Source organism: Polypterus senegalus, chromosome 2 (genome assembly GCF_016835505.1).
Source record: "Polypterus senegalus isolate Bchr_013 chromosome 2, ASM1683550v1, whole genome shotgun sequence".
NCBI lineage: Eukaryota > Metazoa > Chordata > Cladistia > Polypteriformes > Polypteridae > Polypterus > Polypterus senegalus.
The window spans coordinates 269,155,705-269,170,508 of NC_053155.1; the positions used below are offsets into that span (position 1 = coordinate 269,155,705).

The following is a 14,804-nucleotide window of genomic DNA, read 5'->3' on the forward strand; positions in this document are numbered from 1 at the left end:
GTTTATTCTTAAATTTGCACACATTGTCATGTCTACCATTTCTGTGAAAACATTGCAAGTGAGTTGTTTTCTCTCATGTTCTCTTTTCTGCATGACAGCTTTGATAGTATATCAGGCACTTGGCACACTTTGTGAAGAAACTGAAACATGTTAAATAAGGGCAAACATGGCCCATTGATGTCCCATCCAATATCGGCTGCTTCAGCTCTGAGATAACCTCGCAAAGCATCATGGTGTGCTATGAAAAAATGCTTGCGTAAACTGACAACATGGCAAATTTTCAGGACAATATTTGGCAAACAAGGTCACCCATGAACCCACCAAATCTAATGTGAAAAACACTTTGGCAGATGGTGGGGGTTGATTTGTTTTCGATCCTATTGATTTTCGATCTATTTGTATGGAATGTTGTGTGATTTCAATAAAATCAATAAAATGTAAAAAAAAAAAAAACCACTTTGGTGGATTCCGTTGATCAGCGCTAATCATGAGCGTTCTGCAAATGCTGGTGAAAAAATGCTGGTCCAAACTAATATTTTTCTCTATTCTTCTATTAAATGTCTGTCTAAATATTACAGAAGTTCTGAAAAATAGTATATCAGTTTGTTTTGCTTTAGAAAAATGGCTTTCCTAAATATAAGGTGCTTTTAATGAAAGTTCTTCACGAAACATGATATGGACCCTATAAACAATATGACAAAGCTTGAAGTTGAATATAGAGCTTTGCATTATAGGACCTGACCTGCACTCCTTCAATCTGTTAAAAGTTTTCACATTTAGTTACATTCATTTTTCTAATACTTTATTGAATATCATATTAAAGGAATAATCAGTTGTCTTAAAAGTACTTCCAAAATCAAAAATGAATAAACTCCTAAAGTAAGTAAAAGTCACTTTGGCTCATCTTTTGTGGGATCAATAATAACACCACTTTTAGACAGGTAAAAATTTTACTAAGGATTTGTGACTGTTGAAATATTAAAAATAGCTTATTCTATGAATGTAGTATCAAGATATCACACACTTTCTTTAATATAGACAAGGATGTGCACTCCTAAAATATCATGAAAACTATAAAACTGAAAAAAGGCTCCAGAATTAGCTAATCTTTATGGCAGTACTACATTTCCATAATGACTGTTAAAATATTGAACACTTTATTCTGTTTATTATTTTACCTAATTAGAATTATATTATAACGTCTTCAATATAGTTAAGTAAAAGTGTTGGGCATTGATTATTAAAAACAATGACATTTAAAGAAGATAATAGTTATTGTTGACCGTGATTTTACTGAAATTTCCATAGTAGATGCAATGTCTAATAGATCTCTTTTTTTCTTGTACAATAAAGAAACATCTACTGAACGTCTAGATGTCCTAATGAACCAATGTAGCAAGACTGTTCCAGATTTAATTTTGCCTAGCCTAAATTTTTCTTCCAGATAAGAATACTACTGTCCTTGGGTAGTGGAGCACTTGATCAGAGATTCAAAGCACAGTTATAACTGCAATATTAAGGAACTTCAAAAGTTTTTACTTGATAAATTTTTACTGGACAATTCAAATGCTGGGATGTTAAAGAGGAATAATAACCAAAATAGACCTAATATTCAATACGTACTATGTAATTCTTTAATGACCTCTCTCTTACTCCAGAAGAACATAGCTATATTGCATGGTACCGAAACTTGATCCAGATGAAACATTCTGGTCAAAAGGAGGTGGCTCACCTAAATAACCTGAGAACAATGGGGTTGAAACAAGGTATAAGCCAAGTACCAATGTGGCCTGAATGCTTCCCAAACCTCTCAGAAATTGAGAAGATATGCGCTCACAGGGTATATTCTAGTTGTGTTGGACAACCCCAGGCTTATTGGCTCATGATTACATTTTTAAGTTTTACTGACTGACAATACATCCTGAAACAAGCCCAAGATATCTCAATTGAAGGTTCACAACTTTGTTTTTTTTGTCACACCATAGTCATTTTAAAGCTCATACTATAGTAGGAACATAATAAGGGCTACACTTACGAAAGCAAAACTCACCATTTTTCAGTCATTCCTGCTAAACTCATAAAGCAGACACTAAGTTTTAGTAAAGATACACGGTTTTCTACACTGATTTCCAATATTTATCTTTATCACAGCACTTTGTGCTGTGGCTAGTCTGTTAAATTATTTATGGGATCTGACAATAATCTAGCATTATTTTCTTTGAAGGTTAATTGTTGCTTTTTGGTATTTCATATAGCATCTGAATTTACATGCTATCCTCATCTCTTGTGTGTTGCAGCGACCCCATGTTGATTTTCTTATCTGCTATAGCTACAGGTATATGTAGGGAAGCACTGCATATGCCATTTTGGTACTAAGGAATTTGTATTATGGAATGGCAAAATGACTCTACCTAAAGCATGCAACACTAATTCATAGCAAATTAATGGAATTCTATAACCCTCTACCTAGTCTTGATTTTGGCTATCCTCTCCTTTCCCGCTTCTCCTGTAATTTTCTTGTGTTTTTTTTTTTGTTTTTGGCCCCATTCTAATCCAAATTGTATAGGCTCTCCCTGGGTCCCATTTTAACATTCGCCTACCAGGCTTAAATAAACCAGTGTTTATTTGCTTTGCAACATAAGCAATCTCTACTATCCTTATAATCTTAATTTACTTTTCCATGTTACTAGTTTTCTTTTATTTACAATTATACCCAGTGTTTAGAGTATGTGGGACCTCTATTTTATCTGCTTTGCTCAACCATCTTCTCAGCTTCCTTTTACAACAAATAAAAAACCTACTTTCTTCACAATACTGCATAAGGCAACATATAAACGCCTTACCTTAACTTCATCTTTGGTCGGAGGCCTCTCTGTTCCTCCACCTCTTTTACCTAAAATGCCATCTTCAGTAATACCAGACATTGCTCCAGAAACACTAATTATCAATAAATAAACATTTTTTCTTAGCCTTTACCATATTCCCCATAAATTCAATTGAACGTTTTAAAACCTGAAACCTGCCGCTTACATCCCTTGGGTATCCATGGCTAATACCATGGCATATTTTGGCTCTTTTCACAAGTAATTTTGCTGCATAACTTAAGCTATGCAATTTTTTTGAAATCCAACTTGTGACATCACACCCCCGCCCCCTATTTGTTGACATGAATTTCCTGTCAGAATCTTACAAAAGGTGCAAGGTCGCTTTTGAATTTTTTTTACTGAATTCACATAAAAAGCAATTACAGAAAAGTTATACTTTATTTTGTGAAAATAAAAATAAACCTAAATATTTTAAGTTCTGTTTGTCCTGTGGTGGACGGGCACTACCCTTGCCCAGGCGGGATGCCTCTTCCTTTTTGGTCCAGGGGAACAAGCATGGACAGAGCATTACCTCCCCTGGAACGCTAGATGGCAGCCCCCCTGGGTGGCAATGTTGCCTCAGACTCCCGCAGGGCTTCATGGAAGATGGAGTTGGATACAGCCTTGCTGGGATCTGGAGGTGCCACCAGGGTACACTACAGCGGTTCCTGAGCCCGTGTGGGCGGTTCTTCTGCCTCACCCGGAAGTGCAGTCAGAAGACTTACAGTATATAAGGGAGACAAAGCTTGCCGAGGAGGAGTAAAGGAAAATAAGAAAGGGAAGAAAGAAAAAGTATTATGTTTGTGCTTTGTGCTTGAGACTGTGTTGTGCCTATGCGAAACGAGGAAGGCGTTTCCCACGTGGTGAAGGAAAAACCTTGTGCTTTTCATCAGTGTGCCTCCTGCGTCTGTCTATGTCAGGTTAAGCGCTGGTATCGTACCATTTTGACTGTCCAGGATTTGTTTCAAATACTAAGCCCATATATGAACCTTCATTCAACTGCCCAGAAACACAGCCGAATGTGACAATTTTCTTGTGTTTTATAAATATGTGTAGTTCTTTATGTGCTGTGAACTAATTCAAATTCAACCCGTTTTTAAATCCTCACCCTAAGCCACTGAATTTTTGTGGTTTGATCACTGGCCACTGTGTCACATTTTAACATATCTAAAGCAAATAACAGGATGAAAACTGACACTTCATTAATATGTTTCAGTTACTGGACCACATGAAGCAAGTGAGCCCTGCAAAACAGCAGCATACAGGTACTGTATGTTAGTTTCTTGCCTTATGCCCAGTGCTGCTGGGATAATAATAATGCAAGTATGTTTACTTCAATAAAGTATGTATTGTGTTAATTAACTCATTACTTTAAAAAGAAATCAGACCACATTCCTTTCAATGCATTATCCTTTCTGCTCAAGTGTTTGTGCTGCTGAGCTTATCACTGTGCATTCTGTTCATCAACATAAATTTAGCAATTACTAAAATACACAGAGAAACTATTTCTAGCTGGAGAAGGAACACTGTGATTGCCTGAGCATTTACCTCAGTAAATTGATCTTTGTGAACACTTACACTGTTTTCAATCCGTGGCTTCTGGAAACTTTGCGGAGCTAACAGAGTGCAATGAATATGGGCAAACTATGAAATCCTTAACTGTAAGAGCCACTCAAGTGTTTATATGGCCAAATAACCAAGTTAATAATACACAAATCTATGGGCATTCTCAGAGACTAATATCTCAGTTTATCTAACTGCAATAATATTTTAGAAACCAGTTTTCTGTGTATAACTGGGTTATTAATGCATATCTAAACTCACTCATTGTCTCATGCTTCACACGAGGTTAAGCTTTTCTGTCAAGGAAGTCTTGCTGTGAAACTCCTTCCTGCTTCACACTAAAACTCCCCTGAGCATGTCATGAGTAACAACAGGGTAACAACATTTTATAAATTGTTACATATGACACTGTCTGTATCTCTGGTCAAGAAAGCATAAATTAAGCTCAAAAAGTCCATCTACTCAGTGCTTCAAATCCTGGATGTTTGCTGTCCTTTGATAATGTTCTTTTCTGCTCATTTTATTCTAACTTGTTCTGAGACTTTTTGATTTACCTAACACAAACCTTTTCTCTATCCCAAAGACACAACTCTTAGTGTACCCCCTTTCACTCTGCTAAGTCCTGGCCATTGTTTCTAAAACTATTCTTAGGATCCATCCATAAGATTCACATGATTGAACTATTCAACTACTGCCTGAAAAACAAACTTTTTTCTTGGCATTTTAGTTATTCTTCCTAAATGTCTTTACAGAACTTTCAGTATTTTAAGCAGGTTCCTATCTATTAGTTTAAACCTGTATTTGGTGCTTTTAAATGTAGCAAAGATTACACCCAAAAGACTACTAGCAAAAAAGAAGGTTTGGAAGCATAAAAGCCAATTTACCATTGTAGTATACACTTGTTCATAAATTTCTGTTTGTAATATTTTGTTATTTACTTACTTAACAATGAATTTAATGTAGACTTTGAGAAACCCAGGAAAGTACAGTAGAACGATAATAAAGTCAGATTGATGTGTCTCAGTTTGCGGGCTATTTTTCTCTCAGGTTGTTTAGTATAAAACTGCAGAAGACAATATATTGGCAGCCATCTAATGTTCAACATCTGTAACAGTTTTACAACATCTGTGTGTGTTGACTGTGTTTTCAACATGGGTGTAACTGCTATCACACCCCTTTTTATAGTAGATTATATGATTTTTTTTTTCCCCAGAGAGGATGATGTAAAAATGAATGACCAGTAATGTGAAGTGTGTAGTAATAAAAATATCAATTTAGCTAAATACAGTAAAAATAAAACTGTCTAAGTAAAAATGTATATTAAGGTAATGGCTGTTCTTGTTTTGAGTTACACAAGTTATGTTATGAGTAAGTGCTACTAAAGACACTGTCAGTTATTTCAGCCATTTACTGGCAGTCATTTTGGGTCAATATCATGATGCATAGATAAATATATTAGTCACTTTCAAGATACAGTACTAATGTTTTGATATCGGGAACTGATTTAGGTACAGGATATAAAACAATATTTGAAATGTATTAAAAACATGCGCAAACTTTGAAATTTTGAAGTATACTATGTCTATATAATTCAGTCAAGTGCAAGGAATACGTCCAAGATAGGAAATAAGTTCATCACAGGGTGCACAAAACACAGAAACACGGAGAAATTACTGTAGGAAATCACTTCACCCTTCTTTTATTTCTAAGAGATTAAATATTATGTGCTGCATTAGTCCTTTAAGTAACATGAACATTATAGTTGAAAGCATTATAAAATCAATAAAAAATGAATTAACTAAATTAATTACATTATATAGAAAGAAATAAACAAAAGTAATGATGCACAGTAAAATTAACATGGCAGTACAATGAAAATTTTGAGGTTGATGAGATATTCTCTTTTGTAACTCTGCAATTAAAAAATATTTCCATCTATTTGAAAATAAATTCAGATTTCAGTGACTTCTTGCTAATACTTAATATAAACTACAGCTTCATAACATTAGAAAAAAGTTTCCAAATATTGTCCTTAAAGTGAAACAATCATAATGAATGTCCCTCCTGTATAGTGTTTTCATTCATAAACTAGGTGAATAATCATCCACTCCAAGAGGGTATTAAATAAAATAAAAAAGTACATTTTTACATATGTTTCAGTCACTTGGTTTGCTATATATGCATGATGAACAGACTAACAGAGTAAAAAGCTTTCAATACAAATGGCTTGTATGGTAAAATGAAGGTTTGCATTTGTCTTGAAGTCTATTATGGCATGGATAGACTTCTCTCAAAGTACACATGATTAAGACCCTAGAGCAGACCTTTGTTCATAGTATTTACTTGCTGTATACTTTGCAGAACATACGTAAATAAGTGAAAAAGTAATAATTATAAACATGTAACCTCCTATCTGGAAAGATACATTTCTACAGAAGATGATAACCTGTTTGAACATTACATGGCCAGATGGGCAAACGGTGTGCAACGACTCTTATCATTGCTATATAGTCCATCCAAAGAATTAGCAATGCCTTTATATATGATAAGGTAAAAGAATACATCTTACCTTTTTGAAAACCGCAGATCAAAAGTATGCAAATAATGCTAATATAATGAAATACATTCCTTCCATTTAAAGTCCTGGTAAAAATTACAGGAGATGCCATCCTGCAAAACAAACAAAGGCATAGTGTCAATCTTTAAATTGTTATTTATTTGTTTAGTTCAATTTATTAATAAAACAATTTATTAATACTACACCTCAACCTATAACATGAGTTTGCATTAAATAAGTACAGTAAGAAAAATGTGCACGAGGACTAACATTCACCCATCCATATAGTTTGCCGCCCTGGCACTCCCCATTCGCTGCACATAAGGATATACCATACTTTGCAATCAGATTCAGACTTCCTTTTTGTAATTAAAATAATGTGAACTTTAATTCAGTAAAATTGTAACCAAACCCAATAATGTAATACAGACCGAATGCCGCTAACAATATAATCTAAAGGGTACTAATTACGCACATATAAATTTTTTTCAGGTTATCATTAGAAGAGCAGAAAGGTTACAATCCATGGGAATACGCTACAGTAATCCTTGTACCCCATACTTTAAATGACTGCAGACCAGAGACTCTGGCATCACTCGTTATGAAGTCATTTAAAAAACTTACAGTAGGAAGCAGATGGAGAAAAGTTATGTTTTATTGACACATGTAAGCATCCCGAACAGTCTAATAAAGAGACAAATGACACTACTGACACTTTGTTCCATCTTTTGTATAGCCATTTGGAGGGCATCAAGTCTGCTACATGGCTGCTGTTTGTAGATTTCTCATTCATTTTCAATGTCATCTAGCTCCTTCTCCTTGCAGGGAGGCTTGTTAAACATTTTCATTTGGACTTTAATTTGGTAGGCTGATTATTGTTTTTAACAGACATGATTCAAAGAGTGAAAGTAAATTGCTATTTGTTTGCCGTTTTGTCCTCATCCACAGGGTACCTGCACTAGCGTGTACTTTCATATCTTTTGCACATTCTTTGCACTAATGGTTGTCACAACAAATTTGAATTTTGAGTCATTTTGGTAATAACTTGGTACTTATTAGCCCATTTAATGAGAATGAAATATGTTACGGTCTAGTGATAGATGATTTTGCTAACAGCTGTGCTGTGATGAGTCTTTTCTACAACTTAACATAACAAATATTAAGCGTCTAATAATTGATTTTAGAAGAAACACAATAAGAAACAATCATCCAATAAAAGGCAAGGGTGACTAATAAATGTAATAAATATCTTCAGACAGTCATAGACTCAACTGACCTTTAATCCAAACACAGAAGCAGTCTGCAAAATGGAACCATAGCACCTTTATTGTCAAAGCAAGTGGAGTCTTTTTAGTGTGAATTCTAACATTATATTAGTTTTTTTTTAATCCTGTATCGAGTCTGTCTTAACTTGTATTCTGCTATCTTGGTTTGGATGTCTTAATGTTAGCAACAAAATAAGATAAATCAAATTGTACAATGGAGCAGTAAAATAATGTCACAACAGAACTCACTTACTACATGTACAATTTCAGTTGTTGCCATCCAGTCACAGGTTTAATATTCTGAAGATAAAAAGCAACCTGCTGTTAATCTTCTTATTACGTTTTTCACAGACTTAAATTATGGGCTGATTCCTTATCAGTTGTGGCTATCATTAGTCAAGTCTTAATATTGGTTTAAGTTTTTAATGCAGTGATCTGATGCTATATGCTCACCACTACAATTTATTTATTTTTAGAAAGTTTATGGTTCATGTCTGAGCTCTTGCTGGGCTTTAATGTGATGGCTTGGTTTCTCTATAAAAATCTGCTGGCAAACAACATTTATGTCTTGAGTCAAACAACTTAAATTAATTTTATTTGAAGAACTCTCCCTCCACCGAATGCTGCAGACGGTGGGGAATCCTTCGATAGCTAATAGCTGGAACAAAGGCAGTCCAGTACACCATTGTGCTCAGAACAATCCTCCTGCAAACAAAACTGACAGACTTTTAGATTTTTAATTTACTCAATTCAAATAACATCTCTTCTTGAAGCCACTTTCATTTATAAGCTATAAAGGCATTATATGCCTTCTCTTTATTTTGTAGTGGTTTTTATTTCTACATCTGGTTATAAATCTACATCAACATCTATTTATATAAATAGAAAGTCCATATGTGTGTCCGTTCCCTGTACAAGCCTAAACCTTTGCATAGTTACTCTCTAGAATCATACAGACAAGACAGGCTATCATGAAACCTGGACACAATCCATGATTTCATCCCCTTGATACATGAAAAATGTAGGTATTGTATTGGGGGTCAGTACTTATTTTTGCTTTTTGAAAATTGACCACTATTTCATTAGTACTAGGGTGTTGTACCATGTTAGCCATTATGAATGTAGTGAAAAGTCAAGCAAAATGACACCTTTTATTGACTAACTAAAAAGATTACAGTCTTTTTAGTTAGCCAATAGAAGGTGTCATTTTGCTTGAGTTTCCATTATTTCATTGAAATGGTTCTTTTGTTAAGTGTTTCCCTTCACATATATGTTTAAAACATGTTTTAGTTGTCTGTCACGTTCTCTTCAATATACTGCCCATTTCATAACATTGTTTGTAAGGCATCCAAAGGTTTCTTTGAGTACTGATTGTTAACATATGGATGTAGGTGTCATTCAGGTCATCGATGTTTCTGTCTTCGACGCTTCTGAGCACTTCAGCCCACTTCACATGATGCTGAAAGCTTCGGGGCACTTGGTGATGGGGGTATATAAGCCAGCTTCTCCAACCAGATCACAGTTTCAGTTTACTTCAGAGTTCAGAGTTCATAGCTCATCAAGTGATACCCCACTGAGAACTGCGATCTTCAGGCCTCATGGAATATACAACTGTCATTCGCAACAACTGTGTTTAGAAGTTGAAAATGTTTTAGTTTAATTTAATTTTGACACAGTTTGTATTTGTTGGTAGTAACTTCAGATTGACGTAAAATAAAATTTTAAAAAGTCTGTCAATTTTTTCCAGAATAAAAGTATTGTCTTTAAATCATATTCTTGAGCTTGCCATTCCCAGGCACCTGTCACTTGATGAGCTATGAACTCTAATGTAAACTGTACCATAATCTGACATTTAAGAGTTACTTTTCCAGACTACAAAATTTAAGTGCTATTAATTTCTAAAATTACACTGAAAAAGCAAAACTCTATTGGAGAAATTAATCCAAAATCGAAGAGAAAGAAATTTGTAAAAGCAGCTATTACACCACAACAGTATGAAGCCCAACTTGAGAAACGTCAAATAAGAACAAAAACAACTCATCTGCATTAAACCTAACTTGAAAGTAATTGTATGCGACATGCCAAATCAAGGAAAACTTTTATGCGGCATTTAATTGTAACCAAATTACAATTACCAACATCATCTGATAGTGTGTATTTTATCCAGTTGAGCTCCTAAATTCTTTGAAAGCAGCTGGAATGCCACCACACAGCCAGGTTAATTTTAAAAACTGGATGCTATTGCGTAATGTTAACCCAACGAAAATATACAATGAAATGGGAAGAAATTCATGTCAAACATGGTAGAGGCCACAATTTTAACTGGCAATGATAAAGGTGAAGATATGTTCATTCTATGAATTCCTGCAATACCCACTGACATGCCTTTCATTTTTAGGCAACTCCAATATCCAGGGCCTTGCATTTCCTATGACTATAAATAAGGCTTGAGGACAGTAGCTCAGGGTAGCAGGCATTAACTTAGAAAGTCTATGGTTATCCCATGTTGCTTCCTCCAGAGTGGGCATGTCAAAACATTTTACAGACCGGAGCGTAAAAACCAAAAATATTTTATATTGCAAAGCTTTAGATTAATTAATTAGCCATATTCCAATAATACATGTATGTTATTAGTATATGAGATCAAAATTATACACTATATGAATTTGTAAATTAAGTATCACTGATTGAATGTGATTTTGTTATTGTTATTTTTTATTGGTAATGTAGTGGTTTTAATTAATAGGAGCAAGCACAAAATGTAGACACTATTGATTTTGTACTGTTTTCATTTTATTTATTTCCTTTTTACAAGTCTTTTTGCAGTACTGGCTTGAGACTTGCCAGTTGAGAGCAGCTTGCTAATTAAGGCAGAATCGGGCATGGGACAAACACACTATAGTGTCCTCAGAAACTCAAACCTAATCTGATACAATCCCAGCTCTCCTTGGCTGGGAAGCTGCTATGTCTGTGCAGTGTGCGGTGCTGACACATCTGTGCCTGTTCAAAGTCTGTAATGGAAAAAGTGGCTTAAAAATGGATGGATGGGTATGCCATCAGCTCTGTTATGAGACATGCATGAAATTATAAAAATAAGTTAAAAATGTGTTTGTTAGTAATTCTCTTTCTCCAGTTTTTAAAAGTTTTTATATTACTTCTGTTATATTCACACTGTCTTATAGTGGTTAGCATTACAGCCTCACATCTCCAAGAATTTCATCAAAGGTTCAGCCTAGTCATTCTTTGTACAGAGTTAGTATATACATATCACTTTTGAAATGACTTTAACTAGTAAATGTGTGTTAAAACATATAATTATTTTAAATTCAGTAATGACCCCTCATATCTTGCACATTACAGCATCCCAGTTAAATCTGCCAGAATCCTTTCAGCTGAAGTGCTGGGTACCACAGGTGTAGACACCTTACTGTTTTTATAATGATTTTAAAATGGCTTTAGTTTTCTTTTTGTCTTAATTTCTAAAATTAAACAGAGTCTACATTTATGGTGTGTTTTGTATTGGTCTGTGTCTAAAATAGCAACTGTAACATTAAAAAAAAAATTAGCTGGCAGACAGACTCATTATGCAATAATGGAAAATGCACTCTAATCCTAGTCTCTGGTAGCCATACTTAGAAGCATTGCCTCCCCCTTATGACTAATAACCTCAAGAATGTTTCAACAAAGACAGTATACAGCAGCTAAAATAGTGATATTTATTTTTAGTGTTAAATTTTTATTCTTAACAGGTACACTTATGAATTAAACACATTTTTTTTGTAAACTGCCTTGAGCAAAGGTATCTGTGAAATAAATTATTTATATAGTGGACGCACTTTGATAATAATGATAACAATAATATGTAGGACATTGTTGATTGTCCATGTCCATTCATCAGTTTAGAAGATCAATCTTATCGTTAATGAAAGAATACGTGTGATCAATAGTGTTAGAGGTGTCTGGTATATAGCAGAAGAAAATTTGATTTTAGTATTTTAAAAGTGTTTTCATATTAAATGTTTTAATATAGGCTAAAATTAATTATCTGAAGCTGACTGTCTCATATTACAAGAAATTATGAATTCAGACAACTTTATAGTTCCAAAAACACATTTTTTAGTTTGTCGTTCATACAGCATATGTGTGGTTTGATCCAGCAGTAAACTTACAGCATAGTTTCAAACAAATTCACATATGGAAAAAAACACAAGACAGTGCTATTTCAATAAAAAATATTATAATATACACTACTAGACAACAATCTCAGAGGTGCACTTTAGGCCCAATCGTACTGTTAAATTTAATAGTTTTGTAATATTTCAAGAGGACTTACTGCATAATATTCAGAAAAACACAAAATTGATACTTGTTATAATATATGATGATTCCTGAAATTAAATTTTGAATAAGGTTACTTGTTTTTAAGCATCATTTTCATGTTTAGGGGAAGTTGAAAAATATGTTTTAGAACCTATCCATATGTATCATTTGTTTCTATGTCATTCAAAAGAAGCGATTTTTATTTTTTAAGAAGTACAAAAGTTAACATTGCAGCCTCATGCCTCCACAGGACCCAGGTTTTACTGCCTGCCCAGTTACTTGTGGAGGAAGTCTATTCTACTTAAAATCATTTATTCTGTTCACTCCAGTTCCTTTCCACACTCCAAAGACATGCATGTTAGTTTAACTTTCTACTCCTACTATTATGTTGGGAGTGAGTTTTGTTGAGTGTGTCCTGAGATGGACTAACACTCAATATAGGGTTTGTGTCTAATATTGTCAGCTTCTTCAGAAAATAAATTCATGTTTTCAAGAAAGTTATTCAAATTTTCCGAATAATTGTTGTATCTCATTCATTTTGCTTATAATCTTCTGAGTTTTTTTTCACAATAGCACCATTGCTATAACAGGCAACTGAGGAGCACTGATAAAGCAATGTACTTGTTAGGTTTCATTAAAATTCTTCTTCATTTGGCTCCCATTTAGGGATCACCACAGTGGATCATCCATCTCCATGTTTTACATCATTTTCTGCCACACTGACTGCCTTCATGTTCTCATCCATCCATCCATTTTCCAACCTGCTGAATCCGAACACAGGGTCACGGGGGTCTGCTGGGCACAAGGCAGGAACCAATCCTGGGCAGGGTGCCAACCCACCGCAGGACACACACAAACACCAAGCACACACTAGGGCCAATTTAGGATCGCCAATCCACCTAACCTGCATGTCTTTGGACTGTGGGAGGAAACCGAGTGCCCGGAGGAAACCCACGCAGACACGGGGAGAACATGCAAACTCCACGCAGAGAGGACCCGGGAAGTGAACCCAGGTCTCCTAACTGCGAGGCAGCAGCGCTACCACTGTGCTGTTCTCACTCATCACATCCATAAACCTCCTTTTTGGCCTTCCCCTTTTCCCCTTGCCTAGCAGTTCCATCCCCAACATTCCTTTCCTGATGTAGCCCTCATCTCTCCTCTGCATGTTCCCAAACCATCTCAATCCAGCCTCTCTCACTTGGTCACCAAACTGTGGTACCTGTGTTGTCCCTCTAAAATACTCATTCTTAATCCTGTCTACTTTTATTACTCTGAGTGTAAATCATAGCATCTTCAGCTCTGCCACTTCCAGCTCAGTCTCCTGTCTTTTCATTAGTGCCACCATCTCCCAACCATATAACACAGCTGATCTCACTAACGTTTTATAGACCTTCCACTGTTGTAGGTACTCTTCTATCACAAATTACTCTTGTCACTCTTCTCCACACAGTCCTCCCTGCCTGCACCGTCTTCTTCACCTCTCTGCCATACTCTCTGTTGCTTTGGACTGCTGAATCCAAGTATTTAAGTTCAGTTACTTTCACTACCATTGCTCCTTGCCATCAGAACCTTCCACCACCTACCCTCTCATTTATGCACATATACTCTGTCTTGCTCCTACTGACTCTCATTCCCCTTCTCTCCAGTGCATACCTCCACCTCTGCAAGTTCGTTTTAACCTGCTGTCTACTCTCATTACAGATCACAACATCATCCGTGAACATTATAGTCCACAGAGACTCCCGTCTGACCTTATCTGTCAACCTGTCCATCACCTTTGCAAACAGGAAAGGGCTCTGAGCCGATCCCTGATGTAATCCCATTCTCACCTTGAACCAGGCTGTCATTCCTACTGCACACCTCACTGTAGTCACACTGTCCTCATACATATCCTGCACCACACACACATACATTTTCTGCTACTTTCTCATACAGCGTCATAACTCCTCTCTTGGCACTTTGTCATACGCATTAGATGTATGATATGTTATTAGAATGAATACTTTGAATTGAGATTTAATAGATTCTCACTAAACCTGAATGTAATATTTTCATGTTAAAGGATTACATTCTGATGCAGTTGAGAACTTTGAAACTTTCCCAAGCAAGGTAACCACAAAGTGAATTTTAACCTTTAAAGCAATGTTTCCCAACCTTTTCTATGCCCCACACCCCTTATAGATATTTGATTTATGTTCACAGCCCCAACAAAAGTAATATCACATTAGAAAAATT

At 35.3% G+C, this 14,804-nt stretch overlaps 1 protein-coding gene across 4 annotated transcripts in view; it reads right to left on the reverse strand.

Annotated features, from left to right (window-relative positions):
* Positions 1-14,804, reverse strand: part of adgrg2a (adhesion G protein-coupled receptor G2a) — a 177,728-nt gene that overhangs the window by 147,415 nt on the left and 15,509 nt on the right. For all 4 annotated transcript variants that reach the window (XM_039745531.1, XM_039745530.1, XM_039745528.1 and 1 more), the window contains one exon: positions 6,997-7,097. In XM_039745531.1, the coding sequence (XP_039601465.1) occupies positions 6,997-7,096 (100 nt within the window). In that variant the 5' untranslated portion in view covers position 7,097. The remainder of the gene's footprint in view (positions 1-6,996; positions 7,098-14,804) is intronic.